Source organism: Artemia sp. Qi Xiang Cuo, chromosome 13 (assembly GCF_049724085.1).
Source record: "Artemia sp. Qi Xiang Cuo chromosome 13, ASM4972408v1, whole genome shotgun sequence".
Classification (NCBI taxonomy): Eukaryota; Metazoa; Arthropoda; class Branchiopoda; order Anostraca; family Artemiidae; genus Artemia; species Artemia sp. Qi Xiang Cuo.
The window spans coordinates 22,140,577-22,168,247 of record NC_142806.1 but is presented as its reverse complement, the minus strand read 5'-3'; the positions used below and the strand labels follow the sequence as shown (position 1 = coordinate 22,168,247).

The 27,671-nt window shown below is 36.6% G+C and overlaps 2 protein-coding genes across 4 annotated transcripts in view; one reads left to right on the top strand and one right to left on the bottom strand.

The window, feature by feature from the left end:
* LOC148945075 (uncharacterized) overlaps positions 1 to 27,671 on the top strand; it is a 67,107-nt gene that overhangs the window by 19,027 nt on the left and 20,409 nt on the right. The window lies entirely within an intron of this gene.
* Positions 1 to 27,671, bottom strand: part of LOC148945076 (TATA-box-binding protein-like) — a 41,854-nt gene that overhangs the window by 11,757 nt on the left and 2,426 nt on the right. For 2 of the 3 annotated variants that reach the window (XM_089099379.1, XM_089099378.1), the window contains exon 2: positions 27,157 to 27,263. In XM_089099379.1, coding sequence (XP_088955505.1) covers positions 27,157 to 27,159 — 3 coding nt within the window. In that variant the 5' untranslated portion in view covers positions 27,160 to 27,263. Of the gene's footprint in view, positions 1 to 11,386; positions 11,504 to 27,156; positions 27,264 to 27,671 lie in introns of those variants that run through there. The other variant, XM_089099380.1, reaches the window with a different exon arrangement.

The following is a 27,671-nucleotide window of genomic DNA, read 5'->3' as shown; positions in this document are numbered from 1 at the left end:
ACCCAATCATATAGGCCTACGTAATAATTTCTGTTCGTTTTAAGTTTTGCTGTTACTCCTTACTTTTAGGGGAAACCTTATTTTTTCTTTTTATTTAATTTCTGATCGTTTTTTTAATAATGCTGGGAAATTCGGCGCCCCCTTCATAGCAATGTACCTTTTCCCATGAAAACTTCCTCCATGGAAAGATCCTCCCACTTAACCCCCGACCCCCCCCCCCCATTGCCAGAAAAAATCCCTTAAAACGTCAGTATACTTCCCAATAACCATTACTATATGTAAACATTGGGTAAAGTTCATAACTTTCAACCCTCCCCCCGGCGGCTTTGGGGGATTAAGTCATCCTAAAAGACATATTTGTTATATTTTCAACCATGTTGAACAAAATGGCTATCTCAAAATTTTGATTGGGTGACTTTGGAAAAAATGAGTGTGGGAGGCGGCCTATTTGCCCTCCTTTTTTTGGTCATTTAAAAAGGGCACTAGAGCTTTTAATTTCCGTTCGAATCAGCCCTCCCGTGATATTCTAGGACCACTGAGTCGATACGATCATCCCTGAAAAAAAAACAACAAACCAACAAAAAAAACAAATAAACACGCATCTGTGATCTTTCTTCTGGCAAAAAATACAAAATTCCACATTTTTGCAGATAGGAGCTTGAAACCTCTACAGTATGGGTTCTCTGATACGCTGAATCTGATTGTGTGATTTTCATTAAGGTTCTATAGCTTTTAAGGGGTGTTTCCCTCTTTTCGAAAATCAGGCAAATTTTCTCAGGCGCGTAAATTTTTACGGGCAAGACTAAACTTGATTAAACATATATATTTTAAATCAGCATTGAAATTTGATTCGTTTGATGTATCTATTGGGATCAAAATTCAGTTTTTTCGAGTTTTGGTTACTATTGAGCCGGGTCGCTCCTCACTTACAGTTCGTTATCACGAACTGTTTGATATTGACCTCAAGTAAGCTGTCTGTAATGAGTGGACTCACAAAACTGGATACCAGCTCAAACCACAAAGGTCTAAGGGGCAGATCCAGGATTTTTTTAGGGGGGGGGGCAAAATAGGTTGATCTGATAAAGTTGCGTTAGGAGCAAGTTTGATTAACACGAACTTGCGCTAATTAAGAAAATTACGCTACTTTAAACAACATTAGGGGTGTGCGCGCCCCTCGCCTTCCTGGATCCATCACTGGCCTATTACCTCCAAACCGCAAAAATGTCCGTGTCTTCCAGTAGCGTAGGAAGTGGGGTTCGGTGAGGGGGGGGGGAGACCACCGCAGGTGCCAGGCCTGACGGGGTGACAAAAATTTGTCTAAAAGGACTTATAATTGATTAGGGCCCGCCGTGCCAAAAGTGGGGTAGCAAAGTAGCGCTTGGTAGTTTTGAAATTTGTTGGCAGATTCTGTCTGAAAATGCCATTTTTATATATAAAAATAAAGTTTGCTCAAAGAAAAGCTATCAAAACACAAGTTGTACTTGTGTACAATGGTACTTGGCAGTTTGCATGGCCTAGTAAAATTTGTTGGCAGATGTTGTCTGAAAATACTAGTGCTTCCACTATCCCCGAATTTTCGGGATTTCTCCAAAAACCTGTCTTCCCCAAAAAAGATCGGTTCCTCAAAAATACTCTTTCGTTCAGGGCTGTCACCCCTAGTGATTTATCACTAATGACAATCCACCCCTAGTAACTATCACTTTAACTCAACTTGACATAATTTTTTCATTACTTTCCAAGTAATGCCAGACATAGATTATTGGATTACTGATCTTTTTTCCTATGCTATTAAAAGCATAATGTTTATAGGACTATATCATTTCATCAAAGATTCTCTTGTGACTCGTGGTAAAGAATTTCATTTGAACACATTTACGCTCATTGTAATTCTGAGCATCGATGCAAAGAGAATTATTTTAGAAAGCTGGACCGTGAGTTTAAATTTTGTTTTCTTTTGCTATTCTGTTTAATTTTCAAAGCTCTGAAAATATAAGAGAGTTAGATTGGAGAATTATTCCAAAATGAAGAAGGGATATGCAAGAAGAACAGAAAAATCGATGTTACAGTGCATTGACATGTTTAACAAGAAATTAACACTCTTTGCCAAGGCATGGAAGGAACATTACTTTGGTTTGCTATCTTGGAGACCAGGAACTTGCTAAAGAGTTCAGAAACTGAAGTGTGAAATTAGTGGGCTGTTTAGTTGAGAATTACGAAGAAATATCTTCAGGACCCATGTTAAATGAAATCCCACGTTTGAGGAGGTTTTTACAGGTGGCAAACACTCTTGAAGAAGTAGATCTGAAGGAGAGTTGGTACTACTGCAGTTTATAGTTGAATATGAGCTTCCAGACTCTATTTTTTATTTAACTTTAGCATTAAGGTTTTACCTGACATTATATGTTTCTGTTTCTTCTATCGAGAGGAGTTTTTCTAAACTCAAGCTTATTACGGCAAAAGTTATTTCAGATCTACTATGAGCCAAGCTCAACATTCAAGCTCAGCCATGCTATCTATTGAAAACGGTTTAGCAAACAGATTTTGATGAGGTTATTTCTAAGTTTGCAGAAAACAAAGTTACAAAGAAGAGATTCTGAAGGAAAATATGGGCATTCAATACAGTACATTTGGTTAAATTTGTGCAGATAAAAAAAAAAAACATATATATCATTCAGTCACCTGGGTGTTTGAAGTACCAAAAAGGGGAGGTTGACATCCCCAATACTGGACTGTTCAACAATGCTAAACAAAATAGCTCTCTTGAAATTTCGATCAGATACAAAAAGATTCATTTGTTTGAAGCTGAAATGGCTAGTGCCCTCTTTAATAGTCGAAAGTGATTGGAGGGCAACTAACCCTCCCCCCCAGCCCACCCTTTCCCCAAACAAATCCAATCAAAATTTTTAGATAGCCATTTGGTTCAACGGAGTTTGAAGGTCCGGAAATTATGTCTTTGAAGATGACGCCCCCCCCCCCCACACACACACAGTCCTCAGGGCAAAGGTTGTAAGTTATGCCCTGGGGGTATATAAGGTTTTTTTTACAGAAAGCGAGGTCAAACAAACTTCGGAGGGGACTCATTGGATTGGTAATCAGAAGCTCTAGAGCCATTTTTGAGGGTCAAAGTGATCAGAGGGCAGCTACCCCTTGCTCAAACACACGCACACGTAGTATTGTCTCGAAATGCATCTAATAGAAATTTTGAGATAGCCATTCTATTCAAACAAAAGTCTAAATATCATATAACAAAGCTTTTGGTGTTGAAAAACCCCACAGAGCCTGGGGGAAAGGGTTGTAAGTTATGCCCTGGAGGCATGCAAGGTTTCTATAAAAGGGATGGTTGTATAAACTTTAGAGGAGGCTCATTTGGGCGAAAATGGGAAGTTCCAGTTCCCTTTTAAGAGTCAAAACGGATTAAGGGCAGGAAGCCCCCTCCCCCTCTCAGCTAACCCCCTTAACCAAACCTGGTTAAAAGTGTGAGATAGCAATTTTGCTTAAAATAGTAAAAAAAAATATAACAATGCCTCTAGGGTTGACACAACCCTAGAGTAACCAGTGCCCCAGAGATAAGGTTGTAAGTCACGCCCTGAGGGCATATAAGGTTATTATGTTATGGGTGGTCCTACAAACTTCAGATGGGGCTCACTTGATTTGAAAGTGGAACTTATGGTACCCTTTTCAACAGACAAAAGTGATTTGAGAGCAACCAGCCCCCACCCCTCCATGCTCATCATTTCCGCAAAAACGTCTGATTAAAATATGGAGATAGCAAATTGGTTCATTGTAGTCGAAGGGTCCGGAAATTATGTCTATAAGGAAGACAATCCGACCCCCAGAACTCTCTATTATATGCCCTGGGGGCATATAAGGTTCTTATAGAATAGGGGTGGTCATATATGCTTCAGAGGGGACTCATTACTACTAGTACTACAACTAACAACTCACCACAGCACCAAGCTGCCTGAGGCCAACACAGCTATGCACGCTCCTCCTCCATCCCAATCTATTCAAAGCCTTTCTATTGACACCCGCCAATGAAGTTCCCATTTCCTTTAAATCTTTCTTTATGAGGTCCTCCCACTCAAGACGAGGACAACCTGCTTTCTGTTTAGACTTAGACGGTTGGTTAAAAAGAACAATCTTTGGAAATCTGTCATCCTTCATCTGCACAACATGCCCAAGCCATCTCAACCTTTCTTTCATTATAGCCCTAGAGAGCAGAATTGAACCCCATTTTTCATATAGCCTATTGTTTGAAATACATTCAGTCAGCCAGGTACCCAGAACAATCCTTAAGCAATTTCTCTGGAAAACATCTAGCAAATCTTCATCCGCTTTTTGGAGCGCCCATGCTTCAGTGCCATATTTGACCACTGTAGCTTCTAATATTCTAATCTTGGTTTGCAGACTTATCTTCCTATTCTTCCAAACTTTTTTTAACTCTGAAAAAACACCCTGTGCCTTGGCTATTCTACTTTTGACATCTTCACTGCTCCCACCATCTTTACTAATAATAGCCTACTACAAAGGTAAGTGAAGCTGTCCACCTGATCAATCTTTTTATTACCTAACTTCACCTTTTCATCTTCACTTATTCCTAGCCTTAGTGGCTTAGTCTTATTAACATTAATTTTCAAACCTATTCTAGCACTCTCAACTTACAAAACCTCTAAAACTTCATTCATTTTGCTCACACTTTCATCTAGGCCCTATTTCTATCTTTAACTGGGCCAAGTCTGCATTGACTACTCCCTCTCAATTTGTTAACATACCAGTACAATATTTTTCTATTATGTCGTCTAGCTGCATCTTCCAGATCCTTGGCAATTTTATACATGGCCTTCACTTCACACCTCCTTAGTTCATATTTTAATGCTTTCTCCACTTTCTTTACATTCCTTTTGTTTTCATACAATCTATCAATAAGGTAATTCTTGTAAAAGTCCTTTCTCCTTTCTATCAAATATAAAGCTTTTTCACTAATATTCTTAGCTGCAGTTCTAGCTTTTTTCCCTAAGACACCTTCAGCAACTTCACAAATTATTTTTCTAAAATTATTCCAACCATCTTCCACATTTTCAAATTTTAAACTCTGAAGTTTAGTATTCAACTGTTCCTGGAAAGTTTCTCTCAAATTCTTATCATGGAGTCTACCAACATCACAACTTCCCGGGAGGTAGTTATGCTTCAAATATTTCAGCTTTAAATTAACCCTTGACACTACTAGATGGTGATCTTTACTTTTAACATCAATAACAGCACTCCCATATACCCTAGTATCTTCTATTGATCCTGCCAGTCTTTGGTTTACAATAACATAATCAATAAGGTTTGCTGTCTTACCATCACGTGAATACCATATTAACTTATGAGCCTTATGCATCCATTACTGTTTTCTTTTCCTACACCAAATTTACCTAGGCTAGGATACCATCTATCCCTATTTCTACCAACCTGGGCGTTTAAATCTCCCAGTAAAAACATCATGTTTCTACCTAGGACCCTGTCGATTTGCTCCTGTAACTGTAAGTAAATTGGATTGGAAATATGAATTTCTAGTACCCCTTTCTAAGAGTCAAAGTGATCTGAGGGTAGCTATCCCCCCTCAACATGTCATGTTTTACAAAATGCATAAAAAAAAAATGAGACAGTCATTTTATTCAAAATAGTCCAAAGATCATACAGCAAGGGTTTTGGTGTTGGTACAAACCACCAGAGCCTGGGGGCAAGGGTTATAAGTTATGCTGTGGGGCATTTAAAGCATTTATGGAAGGGATGGCTCTTTAACTTTAGAAGAGGCTCATTTGGTTGAAAATTGGAACTTCTAGCTCCTTTTTAAGTGTCAAAAGGTTTGCTAAATTTGGATTGATGACTCAGAATCTTCACAGTTGTACAGAAACTCTTGCTGTAGCCATTCTTTGTCAAGATTTTGCTTGAATGCACCTGTTGAATCAGCAGCTTCTATATCTTCAGACAGTTGATTCCACAAGTTTGTTACTTGTTGGCTGAAAAAATGGCTTCTTTCTTGGATTATGGAGCATTTCTTGAAGATTTTCTTGGAATACCCTTTAGTCCCATAATGTTCTAGGGGGGAGGGGTAAAAAAACTAGGGAGAACATTTTTGGAAATAATTGTATGGGTCATTATCATGTTACCACGTTTCCTCAGGTATGCAAAAGTAGGAAGCTTCAAGTGATGTAAATGCTCTTTATACAGCATTTGTTTGAGGCCTTCTACCATTTTGTTTGCTCTTTATTGAACTTTTTCTAGTATTTCTTTGTCCTTCTTGATGTAGTGTGATGCCAGGGACATCCCCACCACTAGGTACAGGCAAACTAGTGCCTTTTACAGCTTCATTAACACACTTGGGCGTCTGCTAGAGATGGTTCTTTTGATCAATCCGAGAGACTGGAGGGCAGACAACGATACAGATTTTGCATGGTTGCTAAACTTAAGTTGACAATCAACAATGACTCCAAGGTCTCTTTCTTCAGGGACTGCAAAAAGGGGGTTAACTTAGAGATGGTACTGCTGATGTGTATTTTGATTACCAAAGTGGATTCCATAGCATTTGTCAGCATTGAAAGAGAGGAGCTATGTATTAGCCCAAGTCCCAAGAATATCAAGGTCCTTTTGGATAGATTGCAGGTCAGACGTTGTGGCTGCTTTACCAACAAGTTTTGAATCATCAGCATAAAGAGTGAGGAGATGGTTTGAGAGAAGATTGGGTGCATAATTTATATGTAAGTTGAAGAGAGTTGGCCCAAAAATGGTCCCTTAGGGAATGCTGCTTAAAACAGTTGTAGACATGGAGAAATGAAGGACACCTTTAGAGTCATGAACTCTTACAACTTTTGTTCTTTCTGAAAGGAAACTCTGTATCCACTGTACAATAACATCAATAACAGCTGCTGCTTTTAGTTTGGTGATGAGGAATTCATGGCAAACCCTGTCAAATGCTTTTGAGAGGTCCAGGAGCGCCATGTTGGCAGGCAAATCATTATCTAACAATGATGTAACATACTTGTATTTGTGTATTAGATTAGTATCAACAGATCTCAAAATCTGAAGTCATGTTGAGTGGAAGTGAGAATGTTGTTAACTTCCAAGTGCTGCTGAATTAGAGCTCTGTTGGAAAATCTCTCAAGAACCTTTACAACTGCAGAAGTGATGCTGATATGATGGTAACTTTCTGCATAATCTTTGGGGCCTTTTTTTGTGGATTGGTGTTATATAGGATATTTTCCAATCTGACAGTAGTTGTGTCTTTTGTAGGGACAGCTCAAAGGGTCTACACAAGGAAGAACTGGAAGGTGACTGGGTCTACACTCATATTGTGTCATGCTGTAGTAAAAAAGGGAGTCTCAAAACCTGTCTCTATTTTTCTGGAATGCCAAAGAAAAGTGGTCATTCCCAAAAAGAGGTCTTTTACCCTAGGCTACACTTCTCAACTGCAGAGCCACAAGCTACCAGCTCTGACATAGTAATGGCATTGATGAAGAGGTGGCATGATAGTGCCCTAAAACTTGGTCAATTATGATGACAAATACTTGTTTCAGCTTACCCAACAATCATAAACCAGAGGTCAGTCAACAAAGTTGTTCTGTAATCATGTAAACACAAGGAAAAGAAACTATACCTTCTTCAACAACATCATAAGCCTCTGAAAGAGATTAAACAAGACAACTGTGAGTCAACTAACCATTACAGGTAAATTGCTAGCAGGCCTTATAATTTAGCTAATATGAAAATGAAAATGTTACCTTTGGACCCCCTTAAAGGTGCCCCAAAGGTATTTTTTATGAATAATGACATAGCATAAAAAAGCATCAAATGATGTTTTCACTTCCATCTTAGTTAAATTATATGGTCCTGCTGTAAATTTACCATGAAATTTACCCACCCCCATAATGTGTAAATATATACCCTGGATTCTCAACAGCAAAGTTTCTAATTGCAAAATTCAGCACTATTTTTGTGAACAGGATTTGAAAACATTGAAACAGTAGGAAAGTAGTTGATATTTGAGGTGCCTAATATACAAGATTTGCATTACTATAAATAAGTAGTTTTGGAATATGTTACTCTGAACAACCCATTTATGAACTGGTGATAAGTTTTTAACCACTTTTTAATAACTTAACTAGTGTTGATAACTTCTTTGTGTGGTTACAAAATGAAATGGTATTTTTACCAAATCATATTATTGAGTTACAAAAAAAGTGAATATACCACTTGATGCCTTTTTTTATGCTCTTTACAAATATAATAATAATTTTTGTCAGAAATGAAGGTAAAATTATACTTTAGCTACTTTTGACTATCTTGGAAAGGGGTTAGGTTAGGAGAATAAAACTGTCAGGAATGGGTCTAGAGGCTTAAGTATATCCCAGGAAAGTAGGCTAATTTGAACTATCTAGCTCCCCTCCTTCTCTCTCTATAGGATCCTGACATTTAAACATTTATGTATTACACAAGTGAAAACTTGCAAAATGGATTTTGTACTTAAATAAAGTACAACAAAATTGTTTTCAGCTTAACAACTTTGCTCAGTCCCAATTTATAAGGTTTTAAAGATATGCAAATACATTTTGTAAATTTTGAAAAACACATTGACATGGCTTAAAATTCTACTCAAATAACAGGAATTACGTTTTCAGAACTAAAGCCAGAGAAAAAGAAATGAATAACTGAAAATTAAAGTAAAATATTGTTTTGCCAAAATCAAGGAGGCACACTTGTGCCTCTATAAAGAGGCGACCCACCACAATGTTAAGCAATTTCAGGTCCTAGAGGTCGCAGAGAGACGGCGGTAATCGCATTTTGTAGCCCAAGCTCAAGCTAAGAAACTTGCAAAATATCATCCTCCTCCGACTTTATCTTCATGGGGTAAACTGGGCCGGAAGTTTTGACCCTCCCACCACAGCCCCCCTTTAACGTTGTCCTATTGGGCTGAAATTTAGAGGTTAAGCTTTCCTAGGGCCCGGGAGCTTATCCTCGAAATTACAGCTCAATCCGATCAATCCTTCCCTGTTTTCAAAAAAACAAATATAGCCACTTAAAATTCATCATTTCTTTTTTTTTCTTATCCATGCCTACAGGCCACAGTTGGCAACTGATCCGGGTGAATGAGGACTCATTCGAAGCAGAATTCGACCTGTTAGGGCCTTTTGATATTTTCAGACCAAAAAAATTATCTCCTGAATTTACATTTACAAAAAACCTTGTTTTCCTATAAGAACCTGCTATAACCCGGCTCTTATCGTTTTCCTATAAGAGCCCGTGAAAACGCAGGCTCGTTTTCCTATAAGAGCCCACAAGCTGTCAAATCAGCTAACAGTTAGTCAAGCAATAATAAGTAATAAACTGTACAAAAACGTGCAGAAATTATTTGAAAAAAACTATGTTTTCTAAAGAGTTACAGAGGCTGAGTTACAAGGTCAAACCTTAAAACGTACAGGGATTAGGAGGCACAATTGGGGGCTGCCGCCCCCCAAACCCCCAGCTTTTGCAGCCTTAAAAAAAAAAAATTCTTGAAACTGAAAGTAAGGAGCAATATTAAATCTTAAAATGAACAGAAATTATTCCGTATATGAAAGGGGCTGTGCCCTCCTCAATGCCTTGCTCTTTACGCTAAGGTTTGACTTTCTCACAACTCTTTTTTTTAAACAATAAAAATTTTAGCATAAAGAGCAAGGCGTTGAGGAGGGCACAGCCCCTTTCATATACGGAATAATTTCTGTTTGTTTTAACATTTAATGTCGCTCCTTACTTTCAGTTTAAAGAATTGTTTTTTTATTTAAAGGCTGCAAAAGGGGGGTTTGGGGGCGGCAGCCCCCAACTGTGCCTCCTAATCCCTGTACGTTTTAAGGTTTGACCTTGTAACTCAGCCTCTTTAACTCTTTAGAAAACATAGTTTTTTCAAATAATTTCAATATAAATAGGCTAGATCTGTAGGTAAATTTTAAAGAAATCATATTATTGACTTACAACTAAAGCAAATATACCACTTGATGCCTTTTTTTATGCTCTTTACAAATATAATGATCATTTTTGTTGCAAATGAATTCTACCCCCACTCTTATACATACCAATTCAGGGTACATATTTGCACATTAGGGGGGTAGGGGTATATTTTATTTCTGATGTAAATGGGAGGTAAGTTTAAGACCACCTTTCTTTGGCATTTTGGAAAAATAGCAATGGGTTTTTGGACTGCCTCTTTTTTACTACAGTATGACACAATGCAAGTGTAGACCCAATCATCTCTCACTAGAGCCAGCCCAGTAGGAGTAATTTGTCATCATAAATCAAATGTGTGATCTCTGTTTTGACAAGCAAGTGAAATGAAAAAAATATATATTTAATATTTGTGATTTATAGAATAAAAATCAAGAAATAAAACTTAGATTTTTAGAATCAGAAGACAATCAGCTTTCTATTAATATGTGAATAATACTGAAACACTAAAAAGATAGGTCAATATCTACAAAATCATATTATTGAGTTAGGAATAAAGTGAGTACACCATTTGTTGCCTTTATTTATGCTGATTACAAGTATAATAAGCATTTCTATCAGAAATGAATTTCAGCCCCCCCCCCCCTATATAGGCTATACCTAACCTAACCTAACCCTGAATTGGCCAATTGAAGGGGGGGGCTGAAACTCATTTCTAATAGAAATGCTTATTATATTCGTAATCAGCATAAAAAAAGGCATCGAATGGTGTATTCACTTTTGTCCTAACTCAATAATATGGTTTCGTAGATATTGACCAAAAGATATTTACATCAAAATAGGGTAATTGATATTTCCTAAAGAGGTCTTTCTAGGTAAGTCAATAAACTAATCATTTTCAGTGAATGATCTTAAATAACTTTAATGTTACTGTATAGCTTGGATTTTTAGCTATTCATTGGTTTATACAAACCTTTTCAACTCTAATTTGATTACAAGATATGAGGTCTTAAGTTTTACATAATTTTGTTCAATTGGATAGTCTATTGGTCTTTTACCCTACTTTAGCCTGTAGATCTATCCCTGAAAGTTTCATTTTCCTAACCTAACTCCTTTCCAAGATAGCCAAAAGTAGCTAAAGTATAATTTTACCAAATTAAATTTTCACTTCCATCTTAGCTAAATTATAAGGCCAACTAGAGATTTAACCCATTATCATCTTTAAAGCCAATCTTGGCAAGGAGTGGGTGAATAGATCATGGCTCATGCACTGGGATGCTGCAGATGTCTCACACAATTATCATCAATAATGGCCTACAATGGACTATTCCATGTTGCTAGCAAGTCTGATTTAAGATAGCCTAGGCCTAGATAATTTTTAGGTTTACAAAACTGCATGAAAGACTAGTCTATACCTAGTACTTACCTTAGTCTCTTTATATTTAGCTCTAGGTTTCGAAGACAATTTCTATGATCTCAGTTGGGTTTTTAACTTAAATCTTCCAAATCTTATTTAAATTAAAATTTAACTTTTTCCCTTTCAAAAATTGTGATGCTTACGTCGTGATAGATGACACTCCCTTACAAAATATTACTGCAATTGAACAAGTCGACAGCTAAATAAACCCTACTTGGTGTTTGTGCTTGTCTACCTTCGGTATCTTTACAATTTTTTCACGAAAATTAGAAGTTAAGCGGTAAGCTACCACTACTAGTGCTAACAACTCATCGCAGCAGGCAAGCCAATCTATTCAAAGTCTCCCTCTTTAATACCTTCTAGGAAGTTGCAATTTTCCTTAATTATCTCTTTGACATTTTTCCACCCAGCAGCGGACGACATGCTTTCCATTTAGCCTGAGGTGGTTGGTTGAAAGGAACAGTTTTTGAATATCTGTCGTTCTTCATCCGCAGAACGTGCCCTTGCCATTTCAACCATCCTCTCATTAAAGCTCTAGAAATTGGGATTGAACCTTACTTTTTGTACAGCTTATTTTTTGAAATACAATTAGTCAGCTGGGTACCCTAGACAATCCGTTGTAAATTTCTCTAGAAAATCTTCCTACGTATTTTATAGCACCTATGCTTCAGAACCATAATTAACCACTGTCATCACCAAGAGTGTTCCAAACCTCTTTTCACTGAGGGAATGAACATCGTGTAATTTACCGGATCGCAACCTGATTTTTGTTTAATTTTCTGCAGAAATCGGGAATTTTGAAAAATTTCTGCCAAAATTTTTATATTCAGTGAAAATTTTACCGAATGCCAAAAAACTTACGAGGCAGTGTGCCCCATCCTTTTCGGGACACCCCTGGTTGTCGCTGCAGCTTCAATATTTCAATCTTTGTTTGCACACTTATCTTCCTAATTTTTTTTTTATCTTTTTTCGACTGTAGATAATCACTCTGAGGCCTGGCTATTTTACTTTTAGCATCTTCATTGCTCCCACTATCTTTACTAATAATACTATCAAGTTAAGAGAAGCTGCCTACGTGATCGATTTTTTCACTACCCAGCATCACCTTTTCATTTTCATTTATTTCTAGCCTTAGGGATATAGTTTTCTTAATATCAACTTTCAAACCTATTTTAGGAATCTAAATTTGAAAACCTCAAAAAGTTCATTCATTTTGGTCAAACTTTCATCTGAGAATCTTTAACCGTTAACATAATCTAAATCTAGGAAAGTCTTTCTTCCCGGTTTGATTCTGTGCTCTCCCATTGCCTTTTCTGTCTTCCTTAAGACAAAGTCCATCACAATAATCCATTTAAATGGTGATAAAACACAACCTTGCTTAGCTCTTGACTTAATATGAAACCGTCTGCTACCTTCATTTCCAAGAATAATTACACAGTATTATTGTCGTACATAGCGCTAATCACTTTAATGTCTTTTGTTTGTTATACTATATATAGTCAGAGACCCACTCGTCAAAAAAGTGATTGTTGGGTGATCAGTAAGCAGCAGAAGGTTTGACTATATAACATAGGATAATCGATAGCGCTGATTATGAATTTAAACTTTATACGTTCGACCAAGGGGTGCTAATGTTCAAAATAAAAAAAAAACACGTTTTTTGCTCTTAAAAAACATACACTTTCAAATTTATTCCAATGTAGACTACTTCATAGATTTGACATTCACGTTTATTGATTTAAAATTTGCGGTGAAGAAAAAGTCAAACAATATAGCTCCCTCCACCGTCGATGGATTTTTCAATGAAAATGGTATACTAAAGAATTTGTTTAAACAAATATGTGTCTACATAAATAAAACATTGGTGAGCACTAGCAATAATCTATCAAACTGTGTAAGCTACATACAATTTATGTTGACGAATCCAATGTCCTATAAGAAACTGAGAGGTCTGGCAATAGGTTATGTCTATATATCAAATTTTGATACTGGTAGACTCAATCATGATATATTTGATATATTTCAATGGATGCCCCCCAATGTTAAAATTGATATAAAGTTACATCTCGCTCCATCCAATTTCATCTTGAGAAAAACACTTGATGCAGAACCCAATGCCAGTGTCAATCTTACCTCAGCCATACTTCTTCTGCGAAAAAAACAGGTTATGAGTTCTGTTGCTTTGGCGATTGAAAAACTAAGAGTCTCTGGAAATAACATCAAACTGCTCGTTCCTCACACAATCAACAATCAACGTTATATTGCCACAGGTTCAAGTACCTACATCGATTCTTCATATATCAATGGCGAAATTCCTTCGAAATTTGCTTTGGCTTTTGTAAAAAAGTGCCAGTGCCATAGGATCGTGGACAAGTTCTCAACATGAATTTGAATTGTTTGGACGTTCCTCTCTTGTATGTAAAGTAAGTGAAATCTCTACAATTTATCCTTTGATAAATCCTATAAGACCCTATATGAATTGAAAATTTAATTCCTGAATCGAGATTCTCAACTATATGAAAATATGGTTGTCTATAGTTTTTTTCATTCAATTGTAACTCCCCTTAAACATTTTAACTTAATGCCCTAATTGTCGTTAGTTACAGTAACTGTAGAAGTAGTACTAAAAGTGTACACATAGTGTCTTTGGGCAAGCTCATGATCTGCCACAACTTACCCTGAAGGGTCTAACTTAATAATGTAACCTGCTATGGCGATACTTACGTTTCATGAAAAGAGGGATAGTTGGAGAGGGGGTTGGGCTAGCTGCCCTCCATCACTTTTGACTCTTAAAAGGGAACTAAAACATCCAGTTTTCAACCAAATGAGCCTCCTCTAAAGTGAAACAACAATTCCCTCCGTAAGAACTTAAATGCCTCCGGGACATAACTTACAACCCTTGCCCCCAGGCTTTGTTTTTTTTTCAACTCCAAAAGTTTTCATATATGATATTTGGACTATCTTGTGTAAAATGGCTATCCAAAATGTCTATTATATACATTTTGGAATAATGCGATGTGTGTGTGTGTTTGTGGAGGGGGGAGGGGGGTCTTGCTGCCTTACGATCACTTTCACTCTTACAAGGACACTAGAAATTCTGATTACCAATCCAATTTGCGCCCTTTAAAGTTTATGCTACCACGCTTTCTATAAAAGTCTTATATGCCCCCTCCCAGGGCATATCCAAGGACCAAAATAGTAATCTCAAAATTTTTGTTGGAAGTGCTTGAGGAAATGATTTGTGTGGGGGGGCTATTTGCTCTCCAATCACTTTTGACTATTAAAAGGGTACTAGCCCTCTCAATTTACAATCGAATGACCCTTTTTTGAAATTTTTATGAGAACTCCTTCTATACAAAGTGTCATGGTCTAAAACAAAAAATAATAATAAAATCAAATATATTGTATATTGTGCCAACATCGCTATTTATCTAGGCAGCGCTAGTGTGCTTGCCTATGATAGCCTGTTTCATGGATTTTTTTTCTATCCTTTTGGTTTTTTTTTCTATTATACCATCATTTTCTATTTTGTATATGCGGGAGGGGGGTAGTTTCCGTGTGGGGGTATTTTCTACGTTTTACCCCGTGGAGGGATACTTTCCGGCGGGAGGGGTAAACACTGGCCCGGCGGGGAAGCACACCCTAAAATTAAAGGAATCTTAATGATAAAGCACACTATCAGATTCAGCATACGAGAGAACCTTATAGTAAAAGTTTCAAGCTCCTATCTGCAAAACGTGGAATTTTGCTTATTATGCCAGAAGACAGATCACAGATTCGTTTTTTTTTTTTTTTTTTTTTTTTTTTTTTTTTTTTCAGGACAGATAGGATCGACATGATTATCCTAGACAATCAGATGGTCCGATTCGAAAATGATGGTCCGTTCGAAAATACTTTCAAACGGAAATTTGAGGCTCTAATGCCCTTTTTAAGTGACCGAAAAGATTGGAGGGCAACTGAGCCCCCTCCCACGCCTTTTTTTCATCGAAAATATCTGATCAAAATTTTCAAATATCCATTTTGTTCAATAGAGTTGAAAGATCAAATAAAATTATATCTTTAGGTGTAAAATGACCCCAAAAGACCGTGGGGAGAGGCCTGTAAGTTATGAAATTTGTCCATTGTTTACATATAGTATTTGCTACTGGGAAGATCAAGTTCCATTTATTTCCATAAATAAACAACAATAAAAACAATATCCCAAAGGGCTCAATGGCCCGTTATTGGGGAAACGACTTAGAATAAATGACTCATATTAAAACTTGGCATAAACAGTAGGCTACTAAAAAATGTTTAATTTGTAAATCTATTATAGGTAGCGCGATGGCGCTACCCAAGTAAAACACGATGTGGACACAATGTATTATTTATTTGCATTTTCTTACTAATAAAAACTCGTTTCTACAATTTGTCAGAGAAACTTCGAAAAGAGCTCAATCGATCGGAAATTGGAGGGCAACTAGACCCCCCCCTCCACGCCCAGCATTCCCCCAAACACATCTAATCAAAATTTTGAGATAGCCATTTTGTCAGCGTAGTTGATTTTTTTGTAGAAAATATCTTTTTGAGGAAGACGCTCCCCCACAACCATCGGGGTAACGGTTGTAAGTTATGACCTGGGGCCATATAAGGTTTTTATAGAAGGCGTTGTCGTAGAAACTTCAAAAAAGGGTCATTCGATTTGAAATTCAAAGGGCTAGTTCCCTTTTTAATAGTCGAAAGAGATTAGAGGGCAACTAGGCCCACCCCCGCCCCCTACCCCCACCTTTTCCCCAAACACAACCAATCAAAATTTTGAGAGCTATTTTGTTCAGTGTAGTTGATTTCCAGATAGAAAATATGTTTTTGAGGAGGACACTCCCCTTAAACCCTCTGGGCAAGGGTTTTAAGTTATGCCCTGGGGGCATATAAGGTTTTTATAGAAGGCGTCTTCATAGAAACTTCGAAAAGGGCTCATTCAATTGGAAATTGGAGTAGCTAGAGCCCTTTTTAATCGTCGAAAGTGATTGGAGGGCAACTAGCCCTCCCCCTCCCACGCCCATCATTCCCCCAAACACATCCAAGCAAAATTTTGAGATAGCCATTTTATTCAGCGTAGTTTATTTCCTCATAGAAAATATATTTTTTAGGAGGAAACTCCCCCACAACCCTCGGGGCAATGATATTAAGTTATGCCATGGGGGCATATAAGGTTTTTATAGGTTTGTCGTAGAAACTTCAAAAAACGCTTATTCGATTGGAAATTCAAAGGACTACTGCCCTTTTTAATAGTTGAAAGTTATGGAGGGCAACTAGCCCCCTCCCCACGCCCATCAATCCCCCAAACACATTCAATCAAAATTTTGAGATAGCCTTTTTGTTCAGCGTAGATTATTTTCAGATAGAAAATATCTTTTTGAGGAGGAAACTCCCCTAAAACCCTCGGGGCAAGGGTTGTAAGTTATGCCCTGGGCCATATAAGGTTTTTATAGAAGGCGTTGTCGTAGAATCTTCCAAAAAGGCTCATTTGATTAGAAATTAAAAGGACTATTGCCCTTTTTCATAGTCAAAAGTGATTGGAGGGCAAATAGCCCCCCCACGCCAACCATTTCCCCAAACAAATCCAATCAAAATTTTGAGATGGCCATTTTGTTCAGCGTAGTTGATTTTCAGATACAAAATATGTTTTGAGGAGGATACTCCCCTACAACTCTCGGGGCAAGGGTTTTAAGTTTACCCTGGGGGTATATAAGGTTTTTATAGAAGGCGTTTTCGTAGAAACTTCAAAAAAGGCTCATTCGATTGGAAACTCAAAGAGCTAGTGCCCTTATTAATAGTCGAAAGTGATTGGAGGGCAACTAGCCCTTTCCCCCACCCACAACCATCATTCCCCCAAACACATCCAATCAAAATTTTGAGATAGCAATTTTGTTCAGCGTAGTTTATTTCCTCATAGAAAATATCTTTTTGAGGAGAACACTCCCCTATAACCCTCGGGGCAAGGGTATTAAGGTATGCCCTGGGGGAATATAAGGTTTTTATAGAAGGTGTTGTCGTAGAATCTTCCAAAAAGCCTCATTCAATTGGAAATTAAAAGGGCTATTGCCCTTTTTCATAGTCGAAAGTCATTGGAGGGCAACTTGCCCCCCCCCCCCACGCCCACCTTTCCCCAAACATCCAATCAAAATTTTGAGATAGCCATTTTGTTCAGCGTAGCTGATTTTCAGCTACAAAATATGTTTTGAGGAGGACACTCCCCTAAAACTCTCGGGGCAAGTGTTTTAAGTTTACGCTGGGGGTATATAAGGTTTGTATTGAAGGTGTTTTCGTAGAAACTTCAAAAAACGCTCATTCGATTGGAAACTCAAAAGAGCTAGTGTCCTTTTTAATAGTCGAAAGTGAATGGCAGGGCAACTAGGAGGGCTTGACAGTTTTATAGTACAGATCGATCTGGGAATATTTTATTATTTTGTTGTTTTTGTTGTTGTTTAGACCAGGGTACTTTGTATCGAAGAAGTTGTCGTAGGAAATTCGAAAAGGGCTCATTTGATTGAAAACAGCAAGGGCTGATGCCCTTTTTGATAGTCAAAAGTTATTGGAGGGAAACTAATCCCCCTCCCAAGCCCACCCTCCCATTTGACTTTATTTTTAAAAACTAAATGTTGCCATAAGATTAAATCAAAATACACTGTGTTAATGCTAATTCTCAATAAGGCATCTCAGGCATGAAACTAAATTAAAGACTACTATTTGTGTCCAGATTTTGAAGAGGGTTTATGTTGTTACAAATCGCTGAAAATTTTTCTCCAGCATTAAAATAGCAGGCCAAACTATAATTTCTTAAAAAAGCGAAAAGATTTAAAGTATTATTTTCTTTTTATCTGAAAAGACTATGTCAATATAAAACGAAAAGAAGATAATTAAAAAAAAAATTTTTCCAAAAATAAGTTTTTCGAAGAAAAGTGAAGAACTCCATTTAACAATAAATGAGCAAAAATAAAATCATATAATCCACAAAGCGTGAATCTACCACAAATCAGCATCGATAAATAAATGAAACCCAATACGAACAGAAATTACAATAAATAACCGAGTCAAACTCAAACAGCAGAAATTAACATAAGTTGGGCTCAAAACCCCGATCCCTTCCCAAGGCCAGAACATAATTTGCACTTCACTGAAAAAATAAAAATGAGTGTGCGTTGTCAGTTTAATATACATATACTGACATTTAGCAATCAAAATATTAATATTTTTTGATTTATTAAAGTTCTAAAAGTAAAAACATTTATATTTTTTTCAGTGAAGTGCAAATTATGTTCTGGTCTTAGGAAGGCATAGGGGTTTTGAGCCCAACTTATGTTAATTTCTTTTGGTTTTGAGTTTGATTCGGTTATGTATTGTAATTTCTGTTCGTTTTGGATTCAATTTATTTATAGATGCTGATTTGTGGTAGTTTTATGCTTTGTATATTATATGATTAATTTTGCTCAATTTTTGTTAAATGAAGTTCTTTACTTTTCTTTGAAAAACATATTTTGTGAAAAATTTTTTTTAATTAATAAGAAAAAGAAGTCAACTCACCGACAGTCAACATGAAACAGCGACCCTCCTATCACGCGACAATAAATAATAAATCAAAATTTTCTACATCATCGAGGATCCAACGCCAACAAAACAAAACACCCCCCCCCCCCCAAAAAAAAATAAAACCATTAAACAACTAATAATTACCGCTTTCTCATGAAGAACATGAACAGGAGCAAGTACAGAAGGAAATGTAGACATCATCACAGAAGAAGAGTAACGTATATAAGGGAAAAGGAGAGAGAAATATAAAAGACAGAGCGAAGGAAAAGGAAATAAGCGCTTTAATTTACGGATGATTTAAAGTCCACGGGAAATTTTCACTCTTATTACTTGAACGTGTAATTCAAACGTTAAATTGTCATCCAAAAGAACTCCCAGGAATCGCACATATCGATCTGGGGGTCAACTTATGGAGCCTCTTGTTGTAGGAAGCTCAGTAATTGTGGGGCAGCTCACTTCTGTTTGGGAAAAAATCTGAAGGTAAAACATTTTTTTACATTTACAGCTAGTTGATTTATGTCAAACCAAATGAGTATTTTCTCAGTCATTGCTTGAAGCTTTAGAATAATGGAAGACTCATCCGGAGCTGCAACAACTAGAGTCGTGTCATCTGCAAATGCTACCAGTTCTTCTTGACTATCAGATGTGGATGCCGACATAGTCTGAGAGTACACAATCCACAGCAAACATTTGTAATTGGGGTGTTAAGAAGTCGTTCACATAGATGAGGAGGAGGGTTGGCCCAAGAATAGAACCTTGGGGTACTCCGTAATATATTGGAACTTGCTTGTCTGTATCTTCCATGGTGATAGATTCGTCAGTGAGGTATGAAGAGGACCAAAACAATGCTTCCTCACACACACCATGATGAGAAAGTTTACCAGTGAGGATCTTGTGTGCAAGGCTGTCAAAAGCTTTCTGTACACCAAGAAAAATGGCTGCAGGAATAAGATTAGAATCTAAAGATCATCATATAAACTGAAGAAGTTTGTTACAAGCATGTTTTGTAGAATACTTTGTGCAAAATCCAAACTGATGTTGATGGGAAAACAAATTTTTTTCAAGAAATGTGACCAGACGTTTGAACATTGGCCTTTCAAATATCTGAGAGACCACTGACAAAAGAGAGATTGGTCCATAGCTCCCAGGATCCTCACGGTCATCTCCTTTAAAGAGAGCTATCAGAAGCGCCAGTTTAAGACGTCGGGGAAATACTCCTTTTTGAAATGACATATTAATCAAATGGCAAAATGGGGTCATAATGGACAGAAGGATATGTTTAATTACTTTAGCAGAAATTCAGTCAAAATCTGCTGAAGAATTCTTTAAAGACAAAATAATATTTGTAATTTTCTGCACTGTAACGTCCTCAAGAACCATTGATTTCAAGCAGGGGGGGGGCAGAGGAACTGCGTCCAAGTCTGTGACAGAGCAGTAGGAAACGCTATTAGTAATTTTCCCCCACATCTCCAACAAAGAATTTGTTCATGTTATGTCTTACTTGGCCTTTTTTGTGATAAGTTGATCGCCTACCATAAGAGACTTAGGGAGACCTTCTAGTTTTTTGGGTGACCGACTAGCTTCCTTAATTACGTCCCACGTCTTCATTATATTTTTACCGCAATCAACAAATCTCTTTGTAAAATATACTGTTTTAACTCTCCGACTAATTGATTTCAGCATATTACGGTACAACTTAAATGCTTCTAATTTAGCATCACTTGGTCTGTTTTTGTGCTCTTTCCAAAGCTTCTGCTTCCTATTTATTGACTTGAGGACTCGCTATGTTAACCAAGGAGCTATGGGTGTTGATCTTTTTGATCGAGGATTCCTTGAAGGAGCTTTTAGACAATAAGACGTGAATTTTGCTTAACAGTGTCATAAAATTGGCTAAATATATCGTTATAATTGCCCAAATTAATATTTTCTGGTAAAGAAAAGTCCCGTGAAGATGTACTCAGATCTTCTTTCGGTCTATCCAGCTCCACTGGTGAGCAACAGAATCTTGGTGTATCCTGGGGGACTAATCTTTGTGGATTGTGGAGGGTTGGAAACAAGGCTGCAACTGGCAAATGATCGGAAGTATCGGAAAGCAATACTTCGTTCTTAATGGAGTGTAGTGATGATAAAATATTGCAAATTAATGTTGCTGACTTGGTTAGAAATCCTTGTCGGTATGTTTGTACAAGGAGCTAATCCATACGAAATTAGTAAAGACAAAAGATCAGAAGCCTCTCTAGATGACAGTTCTGCAAGGTCAAGGTTAAAGTCACCCATCAATAGAACTTCGTATTTTTAAGCAAAAACTTTTCCAAGAACATATTCTAATGCTTCCAGCAATTCAGTTCCAGATCCACTTGGAGAGCGATATACGTCACCTATTATTACCATGTCCTTAGCGTTGATTGTGACTTCTATAACAAGTGACTGTAATACCTTTTTATTATTTGTACATAAATCATGTCTTAGTACGGCCTGAAAATTAATTTGGATGTAAAATCCGAGTTCACCTTTTTGGGCCGTCTTGCGGTTAAGAAATATTGACATCTAACCAGGAATATCCAAAAGTACCTAATTTTTCTCGCTCAAAAATGTTTCACAGAGACTGATAATTGCAGGGCACGAATTCCTACATAATAATTGAATATAATCAAGCGGAGAATTCAGGCCCTGAACGTTTAGATGCACAACCGGGAATGCATCACCCCACCAAGCTCCAGAGTCCCAAAATTCCAGCTCCTCCACAAACACACTATCAATAATATTCTCAAAAATTTTCATAGAAATTCATGTTGGGGGCTTTACCAACCGGATTATTTATAATTTCATCAAAATTAACTCTCTTAAATTCATAATTATTTAATTTCCCTAGTGTTATGTTAGCGTTAATCCCCAACAGAGAATCAATCTCAACCATTGGTATTTACCAAAGTATAATCACCCACGGAACAAGTACTGACAAAACTCTTCAAAAATGACCCCGCTTACCTCAGTACCTCTAGACCCAAAGTGCTGTACTACTTAATCGCTCCGAGCCAAAGTACTTTGCTACGAGCCAATAAATTGTGCTAGAGCGTGATTCAGGCGACGAGTGACCGGGAAAGTTGTATGGAATTGTGTAACTACGGTATTTAGTTGCCAGGATCGAATGGGTATGGAATCGTCTCCGGAGACGCGGACAATGGGTCACTTTTTTGTGTGGAGAGGATAGGATTTGTCAGTACTTGTTCCGTAGGTGATTATACTTTGGTATTTGCTGATACAAGTGACAGAGAGCCTTGCTGTAGTCGCGTGAACTCCAGTGACGTCAACCTTTTAATCCGAAGTAAAAAGGCTATGACACGAACTTGGTTATTTTGATCTGAAACCAAAAAAAAATGACAAGTAAAATAGCACAGGAAGGTGTAAATACTGAGGGTAAAGAAAGACAAATAAAAGAGAAAGACACAAAAAGACAAATAACATTAACGAACAGCATATTTTTTGAAGATATAATATATTGAGCGGAAATAAGCACTCACTAATAACCATGTTTCAGAATCGAAATCAGTATTGGCCGAGGGAAAAACTGGGGTAAGCGGGTCGTTGCATGCGTCATCAACCTTGATCCAGTTAGAACTAGAATTCATTTTAGATTCTAGCCTTAACCTAGTCCCTTTCTGAACCAGTTTGGTATGAGACACTTTATCAGAGGCAATTTTACAATTTTTTAAAGTATGAGCTATACTCAAAAGTTCTTTCCGACGTTTAGCCAGCTCGAATGGAAAGTCATTACTGACGCTTTCCCCCGTATTTCTTAGATTACCAACAAAAGACATAATATTATGCTTATGTCGAAGATTTAGAACAGATACAAGAATAGGGTCCGATGCCGGACGCGACTTTGGTTTGCTGGGACATTTAGTCTTGCATCTAAGTCTATAGATGGCCGTGAACTCAATATCCCTGTAGTTCCGTACCGACATTTCTGATAAAAATTCATTAACGGATTCATCAATATTTTAATTTTCCTTCTTGAGAATTCCATGGATAAGAAGATTCTCGGGTTTAACAAACAAATCAGTTCTTAAAGCCATTTTTTTAACTGCTGCAAGAGCAAATTTCAAGCCAGTGTTCTCTTGTTTCAACGCTGGGTTCTCCGTACGAAAATTTTCAACCAGTTGCTTTATGTTGTCCAGACGCTACTTTTTCATGAGAGACATCGCTAATTATATTGTATCGGTAATTAATATATTGCTAAATATACGGTGCGCTCGCTTCTTTCCTCAACTCATCAAAATGGCATTTCAAAGAAACTTACGGGCATGGGCCCCTTTCTTCATAAAATCTCATTAGGAGGGGCCCCGGAAGGAACAATGCAATAATGGATATAAAACTGGATTTCGCAGTTAAGAGAACTATCAGGAAGCAAAAGAGATGTCTTGCCTTGACAACCGCTATACAGACATATTTTTGGGTGGAGGGGGGTAGGTCTTGGGGTGGATGTCTATAGAGAGAATCTTCCTTGGGGAGGGAAATTTCTGAGGGGTGAATCTTCCAGGGGAATCACTACACTGTGGAGATGTTGCGGTAGAATTATCCAGGGGCTTTTTCTACGTCTTTGGATTTCCAGGAAATAATTATCATGGAAATATTTTGATAATATCCATGAGAAATAGTCCTGTTTGATTTCTGTTCCATCTGGGTTTGATTTATTTTAAAACAATGATATCTGGTTGTTTTAGGTTTGTCATAGGTTTTAATATCTGCCGATCCAAGTTTAACATTGCCTTTGCCATTACTTTTGTTTGAAAAACTTCTTTTTTGGGATAGTTGTTTTTAACTCATTTCTGGAAAGGAAGCAAGTAAAGTGGAAACACTAGCAAATAATGGGACTGTCCTAACGTTATAACCAACTATAGTCGTTTACAAATATCAGCAAGCAAATTTTGCAAGATAAACACATGTTTAATGTTAGTGTTGCCAGGGACCACCCTCTTAACTTCTTTTATCTAATAACTTTGTTTCTCTTTTTTTCAGGTGCCACAGCTAGACAAGAAATTTACGATGCATTTGAATATATATATCCCATTTTAAAAACTTTAAGTTATAGTTTTATTCACTAATTTTTTATTTATTTATCGACCCAGCGAAGTGGATTTTGAAGTAGAATTTATTTTTTACTATCGGCTTGTTTAAAATCGTTTCATTTATTTTTACTTGCCGCTGCTGCTAGGGACGTACAAGTGAACAGTGATGTTTTGTCCATTGTCTAACACCTTTTGGCAGTTGAACTTTGCCTTCAGTTAAATTTACATATATATATATATATATATATATATATATATATATATATATATATATATATATATATATATATATATATATATATATATATATATATATATATATATATATATATATATATATATATATATATATATATATATATATATATATATATATATATATATATATATATATATATATATATATATATATATATATATATATATAGGCTTCATACGCACATCTTATTAAACAAGTGAATATGTTTCACCTTGTTGAAAACCAAGGTCGTACAAGGATCTGTACTTTGTGGTTTTAGAAGTCCCTTGGGCCCGATTTTCCTTCACCCTTCACTCTCTTCTATCTTTTACATTCATGACCGTTTGGGCTCATTTTTGAAATGTTCCTATAAATTTTAATGTCAAAAACTTTTAAGATTGTTGCTTCGCCGTCTCAAGTTGAAATGTAGTAGATTCGTATTTAAAAAATATTGTTTGATTTTCATTAATGTAGGAATTTAAGGATTTTGGTGTCGCTAATTCTGAAGATGAAGTTGAATTACTATGACTGTATATTAAAACAAGACACAGTATGTGGCATATAGGCTCAATTGTCGTTAGGGACAACTCATTATTTGTTAGTACTATCAACCTAAAATAGCGGATAACAGCAAGTTTATCCTCTAAAAAAAATTTAAGTTATATAAAAAGAACCAAATTCTTGCCCGTGCTACACTTGCAGTAATGAAAATTACTTATAATTTAGTGTTAGCCTTTGTCTGGATTAAATAAAAAAAACAAGTTTTTTAAACTGAAAGTAAGGAGCGACATTAAAACTTAAAACGAACAGAAATTATTCCGTATATGAAAGGGGCTGTCCCCTCCTCAACGCCTCGCTCTTTACGCTAAAGTTTTTTATTGTTTTAAAAAATAGAGTTGTGAGAAAGTCAAACTTTTTATTGTTTTAAAAAATAAAGTTGTGAGACAGAGTCAAACTTTAGCGTAAAGAGCGTGGCGTTGAGGAGGGGACAGCCCCTTTCATATACGGAATAATTTCTGTTCGTTTTAAGTTTTAATGTCGCTCCTTACTTTCAGTTTAAAAAACTTGTTTTTTGTATTTAATTTCTGATCGTTTTTTAGTTAATACAGCTTTTATTTGCATAACAATTTTACTTTTTTTTTTCTAAATGGATGTCTTTACAAATCAACTTACGTAACTAACTTCTATATTCGTATATTTTTCTTCTGGCAAAAAATACAAAGTTGCAGATTTTTGCAGATATGAGCTTGAAACCTATGTAATAGGGTTTTCTGATACGCTGAATCTGACGGTGTGATTTTCATTAAAATTCGTTCACTTGTAGGGGATGTTTCCCCCTCTTTAAAAAATCGAGTAAATTTTCTCAGGCTCGTAGCCTTTGATGAGTAATACTAAACTTAATAAAATTTATATATTTAGGATCAGCATTATAAACACATTCTTTTGATACATTTATTGACATCAAAATTTCGTTTTTAAAAGTTTCGATTACTATTGAGCCGTATCGCTTGTTTTTTTATTGTTTTTTTTTTTATTACGTATATGTTATTACGTATATGAAGGGGTTCTCACATTATTCAATACCACGCTCTTTACTTTAAAAGTAAAAAAAAATTTTGATTAACAAACCCAAGAATAAAAAAGGCGGTTTAATTAGAATAGAGAGCTCTTTTGAAAGCAATAAAAAAAAAACTGTAGCGTAAAGAGCGAGCTATTGACTTGGGGGAGAACCCCCTCACATACGTTATAATTTCTGTTCGTTTTAAGTTCTAATATTCCTTCTTACATTTCAGTTGAAAAAACTTGTTTTTTTTTATTTAACTTCTGATTGTTTCTTAAATAATGCTTGGAAATCCGGCGCCCCCTTCATAGAAATGTTCCTTACCCCAAAGAAACATCCTCCACGTAAATATTCTACAGAGTAATCCCCTCCTCTAGCCCCCCCTCCAGAAAAAATCCTTCCTGAAAATGGTTGTATACTTCCCAATAACCAATAAATAATGCTGGCAAGTCCGGCGCCCCCTTCATGGCCCTTTCCCTGCCCCCCTGCCGACTTCCGTCAAGGCCAGTTCCTGCCATCTCGCGCCCGACCCTCTCCTGCCCCCCCCTACCAGAAAACATCTCCTCTGAAAAAGTCGGTATACTTCCCAATAACCAATACTATATGTTAACATTGAGTAAAGTTCATAACTTTCAGCCCTCCCCCTGGGGACTTTGGGGAATCAAGTCATCCTAAAAGACATTTTTATCATATTTTGGACCATGCTGAACAAAATGGCTATCTCAAAATTTTGATCAGGTGACTTTGGGGAAAAAATGAGCGTGGGAGGGGGCCTAGTTGCCCTCCATTTTTTTGGTCACTTAAAAGGGGCACTAGAAATTTTAATTTCCGTTCCAATGAGCCCTCTCACGATATTCTCGGACCACGGGGTCTAAAAGAACACCCCTGGGGAAAACAAAACAAAAAAAAAACAAATAAACACGCATCCATGTTCTTTCTTCTGGCAAAAAATGGAAAACTACTCATTTTTTCAGACATGAGCCTGAAAAATGTACGTTAAGATTCTCCAAAGTGTTGAATCTAATGGTGTAATTTTAATTAAGGTTCTATAGCTTTTAGGGTGTCTTTCCCCCTTTTTTCGAAAATCAGCCAAATTTTCTTAGGCGCGTAACTTTTGATTGGTAGCACTAAACTTTATGAAAGTTATATATTTGAAATCAGCATTGAAATCTGATTCTTTTGATATATCTATTGGTATCAAAAACCCGTTTTCTAGAGTTTCGGTTACCATTGAGCCGGGTCGCTCCTTACTTACAGTTCGTTACCACGAACTGTTTGAAACGAAAATTATAACAAACAATTCATTCTAGTTAATGATAATTGAGTACTGAAAAAGACTTACCATGTGTAGTCTATGTGTTTCATTACTGGCATACAATCTCCCCAATAGTTTGTGTTAAAAGGTTTCTCAGCTTGTTCATTGGAATTTTAGCGTTAAACCATTATAATCTAAAATCAGAAGGTTGATATTACATATTCGGTACGAGTTATTTGATTTCCCACAAAGTTGACACATGATGATCTTTGAAGTCACTAGTTGCAAATTTGAGGCCTGAACTGCTAAGGTTGTGACAAAAGGATTCCATTTTCAACCAAATTGTGCATGCAAAGATTTTTTAACCTACTTATCAGAAATGTTAGACTAATATTTGACTGTATCGCCCAAAAGTAAAACGTAGGGAATAACTATGAAAGTGATATTAAAAAGCAAAAACTTTTATTGTAGTTATATTATACGAAATAGAAAAGCAAGGAAATATTCCCTCAAATTGAAATCATTTCTACCTTTTTTCCCTTCTAATCTGTCTTCTATCTAATCCGTTTTCTATTTTGACAGCACGAATGTACATAGTGTCT